The following is a 16,411-nucleotide window of genomic DNA, read 5'->3' as shown; positions in this document are numbered from 1 at the left end:
ATGTCGCGGCTCTTGTCGTCTGGATCTTGACAAGGAACACACTGCCCAGTGTTGTTCGGCCGACAGCGAGTCTTCACAGGCGCACGATCGATTCGAGTGTTATACTGAACATGTGCTGGGGTTGGGACGGCAAGCGGGCATAAAGGCAAGGTGTTGGTGCATGTTTTTTGGGGTTCTTTTGCGACGAAGGTATTGATTGTTATTTATTAGACCACCATTCCACAAAGTCAGAGGCTTCATTCAGTGGCATTCAAAGGCGAGCGCCAGTGATCAGCTTCCGGTCCACGTTTCCTCCCTGTGCCACTCCTTGGTGATCCCACGAGCCTCAAGTCAACTACGCCGTGAAACGTCGCGATGTTTTGGTGAGGCTTTCGGGTACGTCTACCGCGCAATCCCCACCACGACATAACCCATGCCTTATTGTAAATAAGTCCCCATGATCGTTCCCTGGATCTTAAACCTCCACCCCTCCCAGCATCTCGTCAAAAATCTCAAAATTGCCCTCATTCTTCCGATCGTAAACCGCGAACCACATCTCCCTCCACCAACCCCCTGCAAATTCCGCTTCACCGAGTACCTCCAACCAACATCTCGCAATCTCTTCTGGCGGATTTCGGAATGCACCACACCCCAATGCCCCCAACACCAACAGGCTATGACCCCTCGCTGCCGCCATTCGCAAGCATAGCCTCATCTTATCCATCGTCAAAACCCGATCATTCGCCTTTGCAAATTCGTACTCCTCATTCGACCCGACCCTCACCTTTCGCACCTCCGGTCTCCGAATTGCAGCGATACTGAGCACGCTCACCACCGGTAGGTCAGTGTGCGCCGTCCCCGGGACGAGAAGCTTATGTCCGCCGGCCATATCGCCCCGGATTACCACCACATCCGGCGAATACAGCCCCATCCGCCTCCGAAACGGATAATACCGTTTATGCAGGCTAAGATACAGCGATGAGCGATAACACATAGCCTCCTCCTGCGCAACAGCACCCTTCAACCATCCACCTCCAGCGTGAATATCCGACGCCATATTCAGCACCGCCACGCGCCCTCCATCAGGCCTCTCTGCGGCGAGGTCGATCGCCGCATTGAACGTGTCCTCATTCACGATCTTGATCTTCGCGCGCGGGTGTCCCGGACATGTGTGCGACTTCAAAGGCGCTAGTTCTGAGAGGTGCAGCGACTCGGAGGCAGTCGCATCCAAATGTGGTAGGTTGAGTAGGATGCCGGGCAAGACGTTGCGGGTTTCTTCTGAGACGAGGGCGAGTGCGTCGTTGGAGCGGTCGCCTCCCTGTCCGCCGCGGGAGCCTCGTGATGACGACGATCCGCGAGAACCTCTTGGTGAGCGGGATCCGCGCGAACCTCTGAGAGAGTGAGAGCCGCGACTGCTCGATTGTGACGATGACCCATTTTCCCCGTTGCTGGAGAAGTAGGATGAGGATTGAGATGGCCCTGCGGATTGTTGAGGACGTTGGTTCTGTTTGCGAGGCCGACCGCCGCCGCCTCCGGACAAATAATCGAGCAGGCTGGTCTGGCGCGACATCGCGATTGTAGGTGGTGATGTGCAGAAGTTGGAGTTGGGGAAATCGTGAGACGGAGGTTGGTGTTGGTTTTAATTAGCGTATGGCTGCCTGGAGCAGATGAGATTTCGACGCCAGGTCGCGGCGCGTGGTGGGGTATCACGAAATTTCGACAGCAAACCGTCGGAGACCAGGCGACCGAGAGCACGATCTTGGTGCCTGAAAGTGAGCACACGATGGTTGTATGAGGAAAGTTGACGTCTATTGAAGGTTGTCCCTGGAAGACGTTGACGGGTTAAAGTTGCGGGACTGAAGATGGGATGGGGAAACGTTTGGGGCTAGGCCCACTAGCTGGGTCGCTACCTAGCGTGCAACCTCGCGCTACCTCTAGCTCGGGTAACTCATGTGTGATGGGCTGCCCGGATCATAAGAGGATGCACGAGACATTGAAATGAATTGCAAGGCATGGGTATCATCTCAGATTTTTGTCTATGATTTTGTACATGTACATGTTGTTACAGCGCGGTACAAGCGCAACTCAAGCCTTCGTCTTGATCGCGCCCTCAGGAATCGCATCCCCCGCCTCAAACTTGCGCGGGATGAGGCCCTCAGCCATGTCAATGGCGCCCTGCATGTCATTCTTGTTGAACAAGAACAAGCCCTGAATGGCCGCCGTGCTCGTAAATCGTCCAGCCGTCTCGCCCTCGCCGTTGCCGAACAAGTGCAGCTCATCAAGCCTGTCGAGGAAGCGCTCGCGGCCAGAGCCGTCAGCGTCCACGTCGCCGTAGAAGCGGTCCCACATCTGCCCGGCCTGGTACCGCGTCGCCTCACCGATGCGCATCATCATGTCCACGCGACCGGGGCGGATCAGCGCCGGGTCGAGGCGCTCGATGTGGTTCGTCGTGAGGAAGGCAATGCGCTCCTCGCCGGCAGCGACTCCGTCCAGTGCGTTCAGCAGTCCCGAGAAGGTGACGCTCGCGCCGCTGTACCCATCTGCATCGCGCTGGCGGCGGTTCACAAACGCAGCGTCCGCATCTTCCAGCAACAACAGACTCCGTCGGGGCAGCTTCGTCAGCAGGTACGCCAACTTATCATCCGTCATACCCATCTCGCTCAGATTAATCATCGCCACGCTGAAATCCAGCTCGCCCGCCAACGACTGGATAAACGAACTCTTTCCACTACCCGGAGGCCCAAACAGGAGGTACCCACGACGGTAGGGAATGCCGCGGTCAACATACCACTGCTGCCTTGTCAAAAAGTCCCTCACATCATCCACAATCCCCTCCTTCACGCCCTCGTCCAGTATCACCGAGCCCAGCGGGCGCTTCTTCCTCGGATCGCCGAGCGGCGCCCACTCCATGCCGCGCGCCGCGTACACCACCGTCTTGCCCTCGTTCGCCTTCGCCGCGAGCGCGTGCGCCTCGCCAAACACCTCCTCGAAGACGTGCCGGTGCGCCCACAGCGCCGTCAGCTGCACGATCTCGTGCGGCTCGCCCGTGTTCATGTTCGCCGTGTTGTGCTTCTCGCGGTTCACCGCGATGTAAGCGTTGCCGTGCTTGACGATGTGCCTTCCATACCCGGGCTGCAGGAAGAAGTGCGCATTCGCGGGCCCGCTGGCCGCGCCGCCGCGGGCGTTGGAGGTCGTCGTGGACACGGAGAGGTTGTGGATGCGGGTGATGCGGGAGGCGACGAAGCCGGCGGCCTCGCGGGGCTGGGAGAGCCAGGCGAGGATCCAGGGGTAGGCCGGGTCCTGCTTGCTGATCTCGACGTTGACGAGGAGGCGGCGGCGGGCGGCTCCGGCGGCGACGAGGGCGCCTTTGCGGGCGAAGGCGGCGGCCGCGCCTAGGCTGGCGAGGCCGATGCCGCCGGCGAAGAGGGGGTTGTTGAAGAGGGCATCGAGGTTGAGGATCGACGGGGCGGCGGAGGCGGTTGCTGTTGATGTTGTTGTCGCTGGGTCGGGGGAGGCCATTACGGGCTGCGATGGTGGTGGTTGGTGTGCCATCGAGGTGGCATCGTGGGGGTGTCTTTGGGTGGTGCGGGTTGGTGGTTGAAGAATTGATTGAATTTTTGGGGGGAAGCTTGGGGCAGGGATGACGCACGGAACTGGGGCCGGGGGAGTTGGCGCCGATTTAGGAGACCCACACGGCCCCGGGCAGATTGTCATCGGAGGGTGTCATTGGAAGACCCGATTCGCATCAAAATACAGCTGTATTGATGTGTATCGATATATCTGGGCATGCTGTTTTAGGTCACGAATTGATCCATTTTGTGGATGCACTTGTGAAGTATAAGAGATCTATGGCAGGCGCAAGCTATTGCGCCGCCACAGCGTCCACAAGTCGGCTCGACCATTTTCGCATGAAGCCGCCCGATCCATTCTCCCCAGGGCAATTTGATGAGACTAGACACTAAGGTACTGTGAGAATCATTTCTTCACATGTTTCAGTGCGATTATACCAAACCATTCGGCGTTCAACACAAGCGCAGACCGGCCTCCGACTGTTTTAGTCGGCGCTCACTCTGTGCAAGCGGTTAGTCGCATTAGTGAGACAAGCCGTCAAGTCTTAATGCTAAAAGGCCCCGTCGCGCATGCAAGACATCTTCGAATTATCCCGACTGACGTAGTTGGCGGTGCGTTATCGTTAGCCGTGTGACCGATTGTCTAGATGTCGGCGCATTGGTCCGTGGGAGATCTACCTCGATGGCGGGAAGGATCTCCCATTCCCGGCACAAGCTCAAGATTGCACCCGCCGCTAGTGCTGCCGTAGTGTTGACGGTGTTGGAGATATGAATCATTGCATCCAAACGGCGCTAATGGTGCATCTTTGTTGTCACTGGCATATAATGGCCGACGGCTCACTTCTACGACGTGTCGAGCTGGTCTGCTTCTCTGTAAGTAAATGCTACGACTTGGACATTGCGACGAGACCAGATGGTGTCCTCTACAGAATCTAGGTCACTTCGAAAGGAGACCACACCGACCGCAAGCCAAGATGATATTGCACATGACCCCGAGAAGGCTGAGAGACCAGCAGACGGCCGCGCAGAGACCTCTAATGACCCAAGCAGCCAAACTGACGGAAAGAAGGAGTGGAAATGGGACGACGACCCGAGTAACCCCTACAACTGGCCATTGCGGCTCAAGGTACGGCAGATCGTAATGCTTGCAGCGGCAGCATTCACAGCGTGAGCCCGGAGTTGCCTTCTCAGAGATTCACAGCACTGATACCCCGTACAGCTCCGTGGGGACCTCCATCATCAGTCCAGCCGACACCCAGCTAGTCGAGGAATTCGGAGTCACCACAACACAGGCGGTCCTGCCGCTATCGCTATACGTCTTCGCCCTTGGGTTGGGCCCCGTCGTCGGCGGCCCTCTCTCGGAGACGGTGGGACGATACCCAGTCTACCTCCTCACCCTCCCTCTCGGTGGGCTCTTCACCTTGGGCGTCGGCTTCTGCCACAGCTTCCCCGGTATCTGCATCTTGCGCTTTCTTGCAGGTTTCTGCCTGTCCCCCAGTCTGGCCATCGGGTCCGGTACGATCAACGAAACATTCCGGCCGTCGCAGCGCGCGTTGCCGTCGACCATCTACATCCTGATGCCGTTCCTGGGCCCAGGTCTCGGGTAAGGCACCTTCACTTTGAAAGCTGCTCGACTAACCCTCCACAGACCCGTCATAGGCTCCTTCGTAGTGACCCGCAAAGGCTGGCGCTGGACGCAATGGACGCTCCTTTTCTTCATCATCACCTCCATGCTCACCACCCTCTTCGCGCGCGAAACCTACCACTCCGTCCTCAAGCCCCGGCGGCAGAGACACCTCAACCTCCCAACCGAACCCCGTAAACCCGCACTCGGGCGCATCAAAGCTTTCGCGACCACATCCCTGACCCGCCCCGTGCGCATGATGCTCACCGAGCCCATCGTCTCCTTCGTGTGCCTCTACGTCGCCTGCGAGTTCGCGACGCTCTTCTCCTTCTTCGCCGCGCTGCCGTACGTCTTCGAGACGGTGTACGGCTTCAGCGTAGAGCAGGCGGGGCTCGTCTTCATTTCGATCGCCGTGGGCTGTGTCCTCGGCGCCGCGACCGTGCTCCTGTGTAACGCCCTGCTGTACCTCCCGCAGACGAAGAAGCACCCGCCGCACCGCACGCCGCCCGAGTACCGCCTCTACCCGGCCATGATAGGCAGTCTCGGCATGCCGCTGGGGCTGTTCTGGTTCGGGTGGACGGCGCAGGCGGACGTGTCGTGGGCGAGCCCCGTGGTGGCCATCATGCCGTTTGCGTGGGGGAACATTTGCCTGTTTGTGAGCACGATACAGTACCTCGTGGACGTGTATCGCGGGACGACGATTGCGAGCGCGACGAGTGCGAATAGCTTGGCGCGGTATCTGCTTGCTGGCGCGTTCCCGTTATTTGTCGTCCAGAGTACGTGAACCCCTCGACCCCCGTTTTTGACCGAGTCATTGAAGGCTGACCGCGGCAGTGTACCGTAATCTGGGCGTCGGCTGGGCGAGCAGCTTGCTTGGCTTCATCGCGCTGGCATTGATGCCGGTGCCGTGGGCGTTTTTCAGGTGGGGACGGTTCATTAGGCAAAAGAGCAAGTTCGACACGGTCAAGACGTGACGAGGTGGTTTTGATGGTGTTGGGGGAGCTGGGAAGGGTGATCCTTGACGATGGGTGATATTGACGGCGGCTTCTCTTCAAGAGTGGCAGCGGGCGCTAGCAGGCCACCCATGAGCGCGGTGACACGGACTCGGGACGCCCTCTCATCTAGACCCTGGATGAAAGCGACCAAATACAGAGCGAAACAGAAGAAAAGAAACGATTCTCAGCCTTTAGGATGGTGCGTGACATGATACTACACTACTGCGGTATGATATGTCAACCTGCCAAAAGACGGACAGCCGGCCCCGATGTCACGGATCCGTGGCGCAGAGCGACAGTTCTCAGCCGGGGGAAAACAACATCACCCGGGGAAGCAATCGCTAGCAGCCGATGTAACTGGATCGCTCCCGAACATGGGGTGCGGAGACCAATGGCCCCCCCAAATTGGACATGGGCCAGGAACATCGAGCTGTAGGAACCTCAATGGCAAGGGTTCGCCAAGCCGGCGTGAGGGGTTGTTTTAAGGGCCGTTTTCCCTTTGAAAACTCAGAGGGGTTCGTACTAAGTATCCTCGTTTTGGCTTTTTTTTTTTTTTTTTTTTTTTTTTTTTCGCAAGAACGAGCGCAATATGAGACGTGAGACGCGCATTTTGGCTCGGCGGAGGCTGTGTCGCTGTCGAAGGTTGGCGGTTTCTGGGCATCCAGCAGCTGTAATTGCAGCCAAGAGCGAAGCTTGAGGGGGAGACTCAGACGAGTGGTTTAGTGGCACGGCAGCGGCGCGGCACACAGGTGGTGTGACAAGTCTTGGTCTTTCCTTTTTTTTTTTTTTTTTTTTTTTTTTTTTCCTTCCCCCTCCCTCTCTTCTTTCCTGTCTGCTATTCCGAATGAGGGATGCCGCTGCAGGAATACACTTGAAGACGGCGCGTGGGAGCCCGACAGTGGCACGAGTGGGCAATTACGGAACGCCATGCACATTGCCGCAAGAGCCGTCTTGTTGCCGCTTCACTCTCACCTGAAGGTGCTGCGTATGTGGCGTGGCCCTTGGGAAGAGGGCCTTGGCGCCGCGGCGTTCTCCAATCGCTCTTATCGTTTGTTTCTTTTTGCTTTTTCGGTGCGGTCTTCGTCTGAAGCGGCTCGATGGTGAGACGTGTCCGTGGCCCGCGCAATTTCTCGCCCACCTTGGCTCTCGTCTTTCCTCACTGCAACACTAACCTATGATGATGAAGTGTCTCTTCAGCTTCGTGATGGCTTCGTAGCTTCATCTGTCAACCTGTCCACGCGATAAAGAGCGCTGTTGCCGCGCCAGACAGTACATCTCGTCCGTTCTCCGCGGAGACACTCGCGCTTGGGCTTACGTCACGATTCCTCCCTCGCTGCACATATCTCTCGCCAACCCGACTGAGGACCCCATGAACGAAGCGATTATTTCCTGATTGCCGTCTGTCGAGAGCTGCTTCTTGTCTGCATGCAACTCAAAAGCCTGACCATACGCTCGTGCGATCACATCTTTCATCACGGCCCGCGGGGTACGAAAGCAACCAGCTCATGACACTTTCGCCACACCACCACCTGCTCCTCCCTCGCCGCGGCGCCGCTAATAACGGCCCGCATCAGCAATGATTCTCCCCTCACTACGCCTCCGCCGTCTTGTCATCCTCCTATTCTTCGCCCTCCTCATCGGCAACGCCCTCCTCTTCCTGGTCCTGCCCTACGACAACCCGCTCGTCCTCGCGCTGCGCTTCAACGTCTCGGGCCTCAGCAACTGGTGGCGCGGCGACGGCCTCAAAAAGGACGCCTGGCTGTACTCGCCCGCGAGATACCCAATCGACTTCCGGACGGACGTCGGCCTGCTCATCAAGACCGGCTACGGCACGCGCCACCGCCTGGCCGCCCAGCTCGAGGGCTTCGAGCTGAGCGCAGCAGACGCGGACGCCTTTGTCGTCGTCGGCGACTGGACCCCGCGCGGGAACGGGACGCACGCCGGGGTGGAGGTGCACGATGCCGTCGGCGGGGTCATGGCGATGCCCGAGATGCGGAAACACCACGACGCGCCTAAATTCCAGGAATACATCGCCCTCCGGGCCGCCATCGAAAAGGGCGACGACCAGCGGGCGACGGAAATTGGCCAGAGTTTCGGGTGGGATCTAGATGCGCTAAAGGTAGGTACTCACAAGCGTTGTTATCGTCCTGCCCCGCGTGTTCACGCAGTCATCCTCTCCCCCCTCCCTCTGAATGGCTGCACTAATAAACCGCTGCACACCCAGACTGACACTTATCAAACAGTTCATCTGGGGTCTGGAGTTCGTCTACGACAACCTCCCGCGCAAGAAGTGGTACGTCATCCTCGACGACGACACGTACCTCGTCCAGTCCTCGCTGCGGCTGCTGCTCGCGCACTGGGACCCCGACACGGCTCAGTACATTGGCAACGCGGTGGGCGACTTCCGCGGGCGCTTCGCGCACGGCGGCTCGTCGGTGGTCATCTCGCACGAGGCCGCCGCTAAGCTACTCTCGCGGCGGGACGTGGTCGCCGCCGCGCAGGAGAGCTCGCTGACGGAAACCTGGGGCGACAGGCTGATCGCGACGGCGTTCCAGAAGGTGGGCGTGTACCTCGACGAGCGGTACAGCCACTTCTTCAACGGGGAGCGGCCGGGCATCTCCAAGATCATGGGGGACCGGTTCTGCTCGCCGCTGGTGTCGTTCCACGGCGTGGCGGACCCGGCGGAGATGCGGCGCGTCGGGGGCGCGTTTAGGGATTTCAAGAGCCCGGTGTTTTGGGGCCAGCTGTGGGAGATTTACGGCGCGCCGTCGGTGGAGGAGTTTCGGAGCGGTCCGGTGCGGCCGGGGAGGGATTATGTGGGCAGGACGGACGAGAGGTCGAATGTGGTTGGCGGGGTGGATAATGCGGAGGCGTGTCTGGAGGTTTGCGAGGGGCTGAAGAAGAAGTGTCTTGCGTGGACGTGGGTTGAGAGTAGCAGGGAGTGTCGGACGAGCCCGTGGATGATTATCGGGGAGAAGAGTACGGGGCATTATTCGGGGATCAACCGTGAGGAGGTTGGCAGGTTACAAGAGACATGCTGAGGATGGGATTCGGAAAAATGGATGGATGGTGACGATACCCGGGATACACAAGCGTAGATGCCCTTTGCAGTTTTCAAGAATACGATGCGATGTCGTCTAGTTGAATGGATCACGTCGCACTCACACAATGTCTTGAAGTGGTTCAGTTCCGAGCACTCCGTCCAGCGTGACCCTGATCCAATCACCGGCACCTTCCTCTCGGAGGTATGATGCTGACAGCTGCACAGCATCGAAAAAGACACATTTCACATTCAACCCGGGCGAAGTTCCATCAACCAGAGACTGGAGAAAACCAAAAGTCCGCCATTGCCGGTGCGCACGCATACGTCGTATATCTGAAGCTTACAAGTCCGCATCTTCCCCATGGGGCATCGCAGACCCGAGACCGAGCTTCCTTCCCCGTCGCATCGCATCCTACCGACGCCGGAGCGGGGTGCAGCTCGGGCCCGTTCGAGGACCATGCTCCCCACATGTCTCTGCGCAGTAAGGTCTTTCGTCCCGCTGGGCCGTCCGTCCGTCGTCTGAAGCTTGAAACGGAAGCTACTCATGCGATGGATGGATGCCCACCAGCCACATTGGCCGTGGCTCAGCTCCGATAATCCGATAATCCGCCAAAAGAGTGGCTGACAAAGCGGCCCGTCCGATGGCGCCGTCAATGACGATGACGTCTCTCCGTCAGTGGTCGTAGTTGCACACACGCCGCACAGCCACCGCCGCCCGTCCCCTGCCCACCCAACCCTTTCGCTGTGCCTTTTCCGCCCCTTTGGGATTGAAAGACGCATTGGTGCGCATTGCTTGACGTCAACGTCGACGAGTCCAGCCCGCGCCCCCCTCCATCGCCTGTCTCCAACGGCCTCTAATTAATTCTCTTCAGGTGCCCTTTGGCTTCCTAATTTCCTCAATTGCTTGGCTTCATTGTTGCGGTAGAATTTCCCAACGACCAGAGATCCTCTTAGAAAAAGCATCCCACGAAACGCACCACCTTCATCACCCATCGCCCCGTCAACAAGCGGATCAGGTACCCCCAATTTCTCACGATTCTCGGCAGTACGTAAGGTACCGTACCACCACCCACTGCAAGACCTTCCCTACCGCCCCAAGGTCCCACCATCCGGCCGCCCCCCAGCAGCGCTGAAAAAGCAGCTCCGACCCCTGCCCCGTTGAGGCAAAGGCCCCGCCAAAAGTTTCCCAGCAGCAGCACAAGCAGCAGCTAAACCAACGCCGGGCCCTGCAACATCCCACTTTGGCTGCTGGTTCCCCATAAAGACACAAGACAAAGACGGCACAGCGACACCCCGCCAACCCTCGTGCGTATTCGTACCTCCGACTGCCCATTGTACCTACCTACCTACCTACCTCCCCGTACAACCCAAGAGACACACCCCTTTTGCGACTTGACGACGTCCTCCACGGCCGAAACATCGCGAAAGCCACACATAGACAACCCGCCAAACACATCTCCCATCCGCACAATGGCCACCTCAACACAGGCTCAAGCCCAGGCCAACCAGGGCAGCTGGGGAGCTTTCCTCAAGGTACGGACGTCTTTCCCCGGTATCTCTACCTACCTCCGATGACGCCCTCAACCCTGAACATCGCAACAAGAAACTGACTTGCTGCCTCTCTCCCAGTCCATCGCCTCCTTCAACGGCGACCTCTCCTCCCTGACCGCGCCGCCCTTCATCCTCTCCTCCACCTCATTGACAGAGTTCTCCTCCTACTGGTGCGAGCACCCCTCCATCTTCGCCGCCCCCGCGAAGGAGCCCGACGCCGCCAAGCGCGCCCTGCTCGTCACCAAGTGGTTCATCACCACCCTCAAGCAGCAGTACGCCTCCCGCTCCGAGCAGTACGGCAACGAAAAGAAGCCCCTCAACCCCTTCCTCGGCGAGCTCTTCCTCGGAAAATGGGAGGACGAGGCCGGCACCACGGAGCTCATCAGCGAGCAGGTTAGGTAAGACACATACTCCGTATACTCATCCCGCACACAAGACAGGCATTGTTAACCAAGAACCCCCGCCCACAGCCACCACCCGCCAGCAACAGCCTACTCCATCACAAACCTCCCAACCGGCGTCCACCTCGAGGGCTACAACGCCCAAAAGGCAACCTTCTCCCGCACAATCAACATCAAGCAGATCGGCCACGCCGTCCTGACCGTCCCCTCCCCCGAAGAAGGCAAGAAGGAAACCTACCTCATCACCCTCCCTGCCCTGCACATCGAGGGCCTCATCTTCGGCGCCCCCTTCATCGAGCTCGAGGGCACCTCCTTCATCACCTCCTCCACCGGCTTCACCTCCAAGATCGACTACTCGGGCAAGGGCTGGCTCTCGGGCAAGAAGAACTCCGTCATCGCCTCCGTCTACCCCACCGGCAAGGAGAAGGACGTCGCCTACAACATCACCGGCGTCTGGACAAAGTCCTTCGAGGTCCACCAGGGCTCCGCCAAGCACAACTCCTCAAAGACCCTCCTCGAGACCTACGACGCCGCCGAGCACCCCACCTCCAAGCTCGTCGTCGCCCCGCTCGACAAGCAGCACCCCCTCGAGTCCCGCCGCGCCTGGAAGGGCGTCGCCGAGGGCATCGCAAAGGGCGACATGGACGCCGTCTCGCGCGAGAAGTCCGCCATCGAAAAGGCCCAGCGCGAGCTCCGCGCAAAGGAGAAAGCCGAAGGCCGCGCCTGGGAGAGGCGGTACTTCACCGACCGCCAGGCCACCACAGACTCTGTCCTCGAGACCCTCGGCCCCAACGTCGGCCTGCCGCTCAGCGGAGACGCCGACAAGACGGGCGGGCTGTGGCGCTTCGACGCCGAGAAGGCGGACAAGGTGCGCAGCCAGGCGCCGTTGAGCTCGGAGGACCAGGCCAAGATGGCCGGAGAGATCCTCGGGCAGTAAGCAGAAGGAAAACTGGGATTAATCTAATGAGAGGATGAACACATTATAAAATGACGGGAAACCAGGAGGGATGGACGGGAGCGCGCGCTGGGTGGAGGGAATGAACCACTGTAGAGCTAGCATGTTGGCGCTTTGGAGTTGACCGTGTACGAACGGTAGTACTAATCGAACATGTACCCTTTTTTTCGCTGATCTTTCGCGCCAACAAAGTTCTTCTGGAATGACTTGTTTTCATTATCATGGATGGGTTGTTATCATTATCATGGATGGGTTGTTATCGGTGTAGATGCAGATCATTGACGTAGCATGGGCTTGGGGAGCGTTTCCACCTTCATCCTTGGGGATCGTCGTCTCTTAATCTGATATCTGACACCATCTCAACTTCGGACCACCACGGCGGCCTTGTTAAGCGCGATAAACGAATGCCTATGCAGAGTGTCTCTGAGTTCACGTTGGGTCATTCTTGTGCATTGTGGCTCTCGGTATAAACATAGTGCTGATGGAGATGTTCTCGATATACTTCATGTATTCAACATCGATGTTTCCTACCATGTATGTCTGTCTGCATTGCGCAGTTAATCTCTACCATCTCTCATATTCCCCGCTATCACTTCTACTGGCCCCAAATCCCTCATCTCTTCCATAAAAGAAAAAGCCAACACGTCTACTTCCCCAATGCATGGATTCCAACGGATACCCAAACTATAAATGCTAGAAATGACGATACGCCAACCAATGCACTTTTTTGTTTGTCCCTCTCTTGCTTTGCGGCCTATGTCCAATTGCGATACGTATGTTCGGGTGAAGGCGTTGTGTGCGCGGTTTCACCGCCAAAAGGTGACTCGTCTCGATGTGATGGTCGTGTAGTGCCGAAGCGGATCGTACTCGGGTGGCAACATCCCACGTCGGGGCAGCGGCACTGGGACGTCACCAGCCTCGCTCTACGGGCTGTCCCTCTCGAGCTCGTAGAAGAGCAGGTAGACCTCGCGGCGGAGGTCGAGAACCTCGCTCGTCTTGGCCTCGCGGACCTTCTCGTCGCTGATGCGCCACCAGCGGTCGGTGGGTTGCTTCTTTCGCCTATGTACGGGCGGGCGGGGCGCAACGGCCATGGGCGTGGAGCGCGGCGGGCTGGTGCTCGGCGTGCTGTTGCCGCTGACACGCTGGGAGATCTTGGAGACGGTACTCTTAGCGGAAGCTGTGATGGACTTTACGGATCTGATGCTGCCCGAGTCGGGTTCCCTCTGCTTGTCCCGCGGCGCGGATGTGGGGCTGATGCGCTTCTTGGTGCGCTCCCTCGGCGAGCCGTCGGAGGAAGACAAAGATGGCGGTGTTGAGTTCGTTTCGGAGCTCGGGGTGAGCAGATCGGGCGTCGACACGGCTGGGCTTGCACCGAGTTGCGGTGTAGATGGCTGTGGTGTGGCGGCGGGACTGGCTGTCTTGCTGTAAATGCCCGAGGGCTGGAACGTGTTCTGGTTCGAATAGGGCGCGTAGGTGTTTTGCCGCCGGAAAGACTCGTAGTGTCCGCTGTGGTGGCTGCCCTTATGTGTCACAAGGCCAAGCAATTTGTAGTTTCTGCGGTCGCGGAGACCACCCAACGGCAGACGTTCGGGAAATGCGACTTTGGCCGAGTTCTTGGTCGAGGTTTGCTCGTAGATTGAACGTGAGAGATGCACGGCCAGAATGCGGGGGAAAGATGTAAGGCGAGTCGAGCGTGCGATTTTGCGCTTTGGTGCCGTGCTAATGTCGGGCAAGAGAATGTCCTCGGGTACATGTTCGGGATCGACGTCGATTGCGAAGCGCAATTTCCGAATTGCTTCTTCCAACGCTTGCTTTTCGCTGTCGGTCTGTGCCTTTGCCAGGTCTTTCTTCAGCGACTCTTCACCGTGAATCAACCTGCACCTCTCGCACTTGAAATCGTCAATCATCTCCGTCTTAAAAATCTCGTCGAAACATGAGCTCAGCGTGGTAGAGCTGGTCTGGGGGACGTTCAGGGTCAGCATGTAGAACGTCTCTTCCCTCGGCTTCGTCTTGTAGCCGCAGGTCTGACACTCGGATTGCGACTCGTATCTTCCTTCCATGGGGAAACCCTCGTCTTCGTCGGCGGAAATGTGGACTCCATTCGTCTGAATCTTGGGTACGGTCGGCGTCGGAAGATCGGAGGAAGATCCGTCGACGTGACCGTTCGTAAGGTTGAGATTTTCGAGTTTCTCTTGGACGGCCTCGCCATTGACCGAAGCCCCAGCCGAGGCCGCTCGAGAGGCGGCTAGCTGCGCATGTGCGCGGGCCCTCTCGCCTGCGTGGTATTCCTCCTTGAGTCTCTCGGCAACAATTTGGAGAAACTCCTGCGCATCCTGCTGCTGTCTTGAAATGCGCTGCCGGAACGCCTGCTCTAGAACCCTGACAAAATCGATGGCCGAGATGGACTTCTTGTATATTGGCCTTTCGTTCAGGGAGTCGAGCATGTCCTTGAGGCCCTTGGTGACCAGACCGCGCTGCATGCCCTCAATCTTCCAGTCTGGGTAAGTCTTGCCTGGCGGCTGGACCAATTGGGAGTACACGCCATCATCGTCGATATTCCTGCGATGCGTCTCGCGAATGAGGTATATGCGCAGCTCGCCGAGGCCGGCGAGGGCCTGCAGGGTCGAGTTTATGAAGCAGTCGTTGGCTGCATTGCGCAGACCCACGACGCCCTTTCTTCGGGAAGACGATGTACTGGTCTCGTCGATCGTGAAAGTGGGCGCAAACACGTAGACGAGGGCGATTGCGGCGAGAGATGCGCCAGCGGCGTAGGAAATCGTGGTGAGGTTTTTGTCGGGCATTTCTAGGGTCGGGATGTTCGGGATGCGAGTAGGGACGGGACGGGATTCGGAGGTGGTGCGCGGGAGGGCGCGAGGATCGGGATGTTGCAACGCCTATGGAAGAATAAGCACATTACAATTGGCAAAAAAGACCTGGTCGACGGCTGGAACCAGGCGGGTTGCACATCCATCGGGGCTGCGGGACGGGAGAGGAGCAAAGTCAATCTTACCTATGCTCCGTGAAACCAAAGAAAACGCGATCTCATAACGACGAGGAAACGGGGCTAGTAAGGATATCGAGATTCGACATTGTCTTGTGTCCAGAGTAGAAAAAGTTGCGAGTCAACCGATGGTGAGGTGTATGCTGGAGGGAGAGGACTGGCGGTCCAGCTTGGTGCAGACGGGTAGAAGGGAGGAAGAGGAGACGGTGACGAAGCGAGAGAGAGACAGAGTTGAGGCGAGAGTGTCCAGCTGGAGAGAAACTGGAGTACTGGAGACGGTGGACTGGGAAAGAGGGTCTGCGATGGAACTCCAGGTAACTGGAATGGGTGGACGGGGGGGTCGCTTGGCCTGGGAGTGCGTCGAGTGTGCAGCAGCAGCAGCAGCAGTACCTAGGGACGGCGAAGGTAGTTGCAGGGTGGACGCTACGGGGACCACCTAAGGTACGAAGCAAAGCGAAAAACGGGGTAAAATGGAGAAATTGGGACGGTGGGATGGGACGGGCAAGGAATGGCCAAAGAATGGGGTTTGGTTTACGAATACCCCCGAGACGAGTCGGGGGAGAGACAGTTGACTTGACGGGGGGGGGGTCGTCGGTGGAAGCAGAGACAGTTCGGGGGTCGGGGATCGGGGATTGGAGGATTCGAGAGTCAGTCAGTTGAAGCATAAGGAAGAGAAAATGAAGGTCGATACGGCGTGCACAAGTTGCGGGGATGACACTGGCAAGGCGGAATGTGGATGGATGGGTGGGTTTCTCTCTAGGCTCTGGCCGTTGGACTATCTAAGGTCTTTGGTCATTCGCCTTTGACCTACCTGTTGAATGAGGTGGTCTCTCGGAGGAAGCAGGCATCACTCCTGCTGATTTACTGCTGAATTGCACTTAACGCCGAGGTGTCTGTCTCTTGCCATGTCAGATCGTGTCATGTCATCGGGACTCGGATGGGAAAGTGGGTGGGTGAGTTGACTCTTGCTACTGACTTCCATTTTGAAGGCACTGGAGAGAAGGAAGGAACGATAACAGGAAGGCACGAAGGTCATCCATCCAGTGCTTCCTTCCTTCCCGTCGGTGTTGGTGCCTTTGGCGGCTGTGGCCCCACCTAAGGTACTCACCGTCACCGTTTCCCATTGCACTTAGCGCTGAACCGTTCCTTCTGTCGTTCGTTCGATCGTTCCTTCCGCCTCTCACGTTGCTTCCTTCTTCCAGCCTTCCGTTCGGCCTCCGTCGACGGCCCGCTCGCCACTAGTGGAACCTCTTGCCCTGCGGCCATCGATTGGGCAGGTGCTGAAGATGCGCC

General features: G+C 58.2%; 6 protein-coding genes across 6 annotated transcripts; 3 read left to right on the top strand and 3 right to left on the bottom strand.

The window, feature by feature from the left end:
- Window positions 1–454: 454 nt before the first annotated feature.
- Window positions 455–1,549, bottom strand: CGCA056_v010997 (uncharacterized protein; the record flags this gene model as incomplete). Its single annotated transcript, XM_037326244.1, has 1 exon — window positions 455–1,549. The coding sequence occupies one exon, from the start codon at window positions 1,547–1,549 to the stop codon at window positions 455–457; it is 1,095 nt and encodes a 364-aa protein (XP_037175686.1).
- A 515-nt stretch (window positions 1,550–2,064) lies between these two features.
- Window positions 2,065–3,498, bottom strand: BCS1 (Mitochondrial chaperone BCS1; the record flags this gene model as incomplete). Its single annotated transcript, XM_037326243.1, has 1 exon — window positions 2,065–3,498. One exon carries the CDS (start codon window positions 3,496–3,498, stop codon window positions 2,065–2,067), a length of 1,434 nt encoding a protein of 477 aa, XP_037176019.1.
- An 875-nt stretch (window positions 3,499–4,373) lies between these two features.
- Window positions 4,374–6,146, top strand: TPO4-0 (Polyamine transporter 4; the record flags this gene model as incomplete). The annotated part of the gene is made up of 5 exons (XM_037326242.1): window positions 4,374–4,421; window positions 4,498–4,715; window positions 4,768–5,151; window positions 5,197–5,948; window positions 6,007–6,146. The coding sequence occupies 5 exons, from the start codon at window positions 4,374–4,376 to the stop codon at window positions 6,144–6,146; spliced, it is 1,542 nt and encodes a 513-aa protein (XP_037174972.1).
- Window positions 6,147–7,743: 1,597 nt separating this feature from the next.
- Window positions 7,744–9,208, top strand: CGCA056_v010994 (uncharacterized protein; the record flags this gene model as incomplete). The annotated part of the gene is made up of 2 exons (XM_037326241.1): window positions 7,744–8,286; window positions 8,411–9,208. The coding sequence occupies 2 exons, from the start codon at window positions 7,744–7,746 to the stop codon at window positions 9,206–9,208; spliced, it is 1,341 nt and encodes a 446-aa protein (XP_037174971.1).
- A 1,472-nt stretch (window positions 9,209–10,680) lies between these two features.
- Window positions 10,681–12,099, top strand: CGCA056_v010993 (Oxysterol-binding protein-like protein 4; the record flags this gene model as incomplete). The annotated part of the gene is made up of 3 exons (XM_037326240.1): window positions 10,681–10,743; window positions 10,840–11,159; window positions 11,232–12,099. The coding sequence occupies 3 exons, from the start codon at window positions 10,681–10,683 to the stop codon at window positions 12,097–12,099; spliced, it is 1,251 nt and encodes a 416-aa protein (XP_037176076.1).
- Window positions 12,100–13,040: 941 nt separating this feature from the next.
- Window positions 13,041–14,918, bottom strand: ubp16 (Ubiquitin carboxyl-terminal hydrolase 16; the record flags this gene model as incomplete). Its single annotated transcript, XM_037326239.1, has 1 exon — window positions 13,041–14,918. The coding sequence occupies one exon, from the start codon at window positions 14,916–14,918 to the stop codon at window positions 13,041–13,043; it is 1,878 nt and encodes a 625-aa protein (XP_037176075.1).
- Between the last annotated feature and the right edge of the window lie 1,493 nt (window positions 14,919–16,411).

This window comes from Colletotrichum aenigma, assembly GCF_013390185.1.
Source record: "Colletotrichum aenigma strain Cg56 chromosome Unknown KSG_Cg56_contig07, whole genome shotgun sequence".
Taxonomy (NCBI): domain Eukaryota; kingdom Fungi; phylum Ascomycota; class Sordariomycetes; order Glomerellales; family Glomerellaceae; genus Colletotrichum; species Colletotrichum aenigma.
Note: the sequence above shows the minus strand (reverse complement) of the source record. Positions and strands in the feature narration are given on the sequence as shown.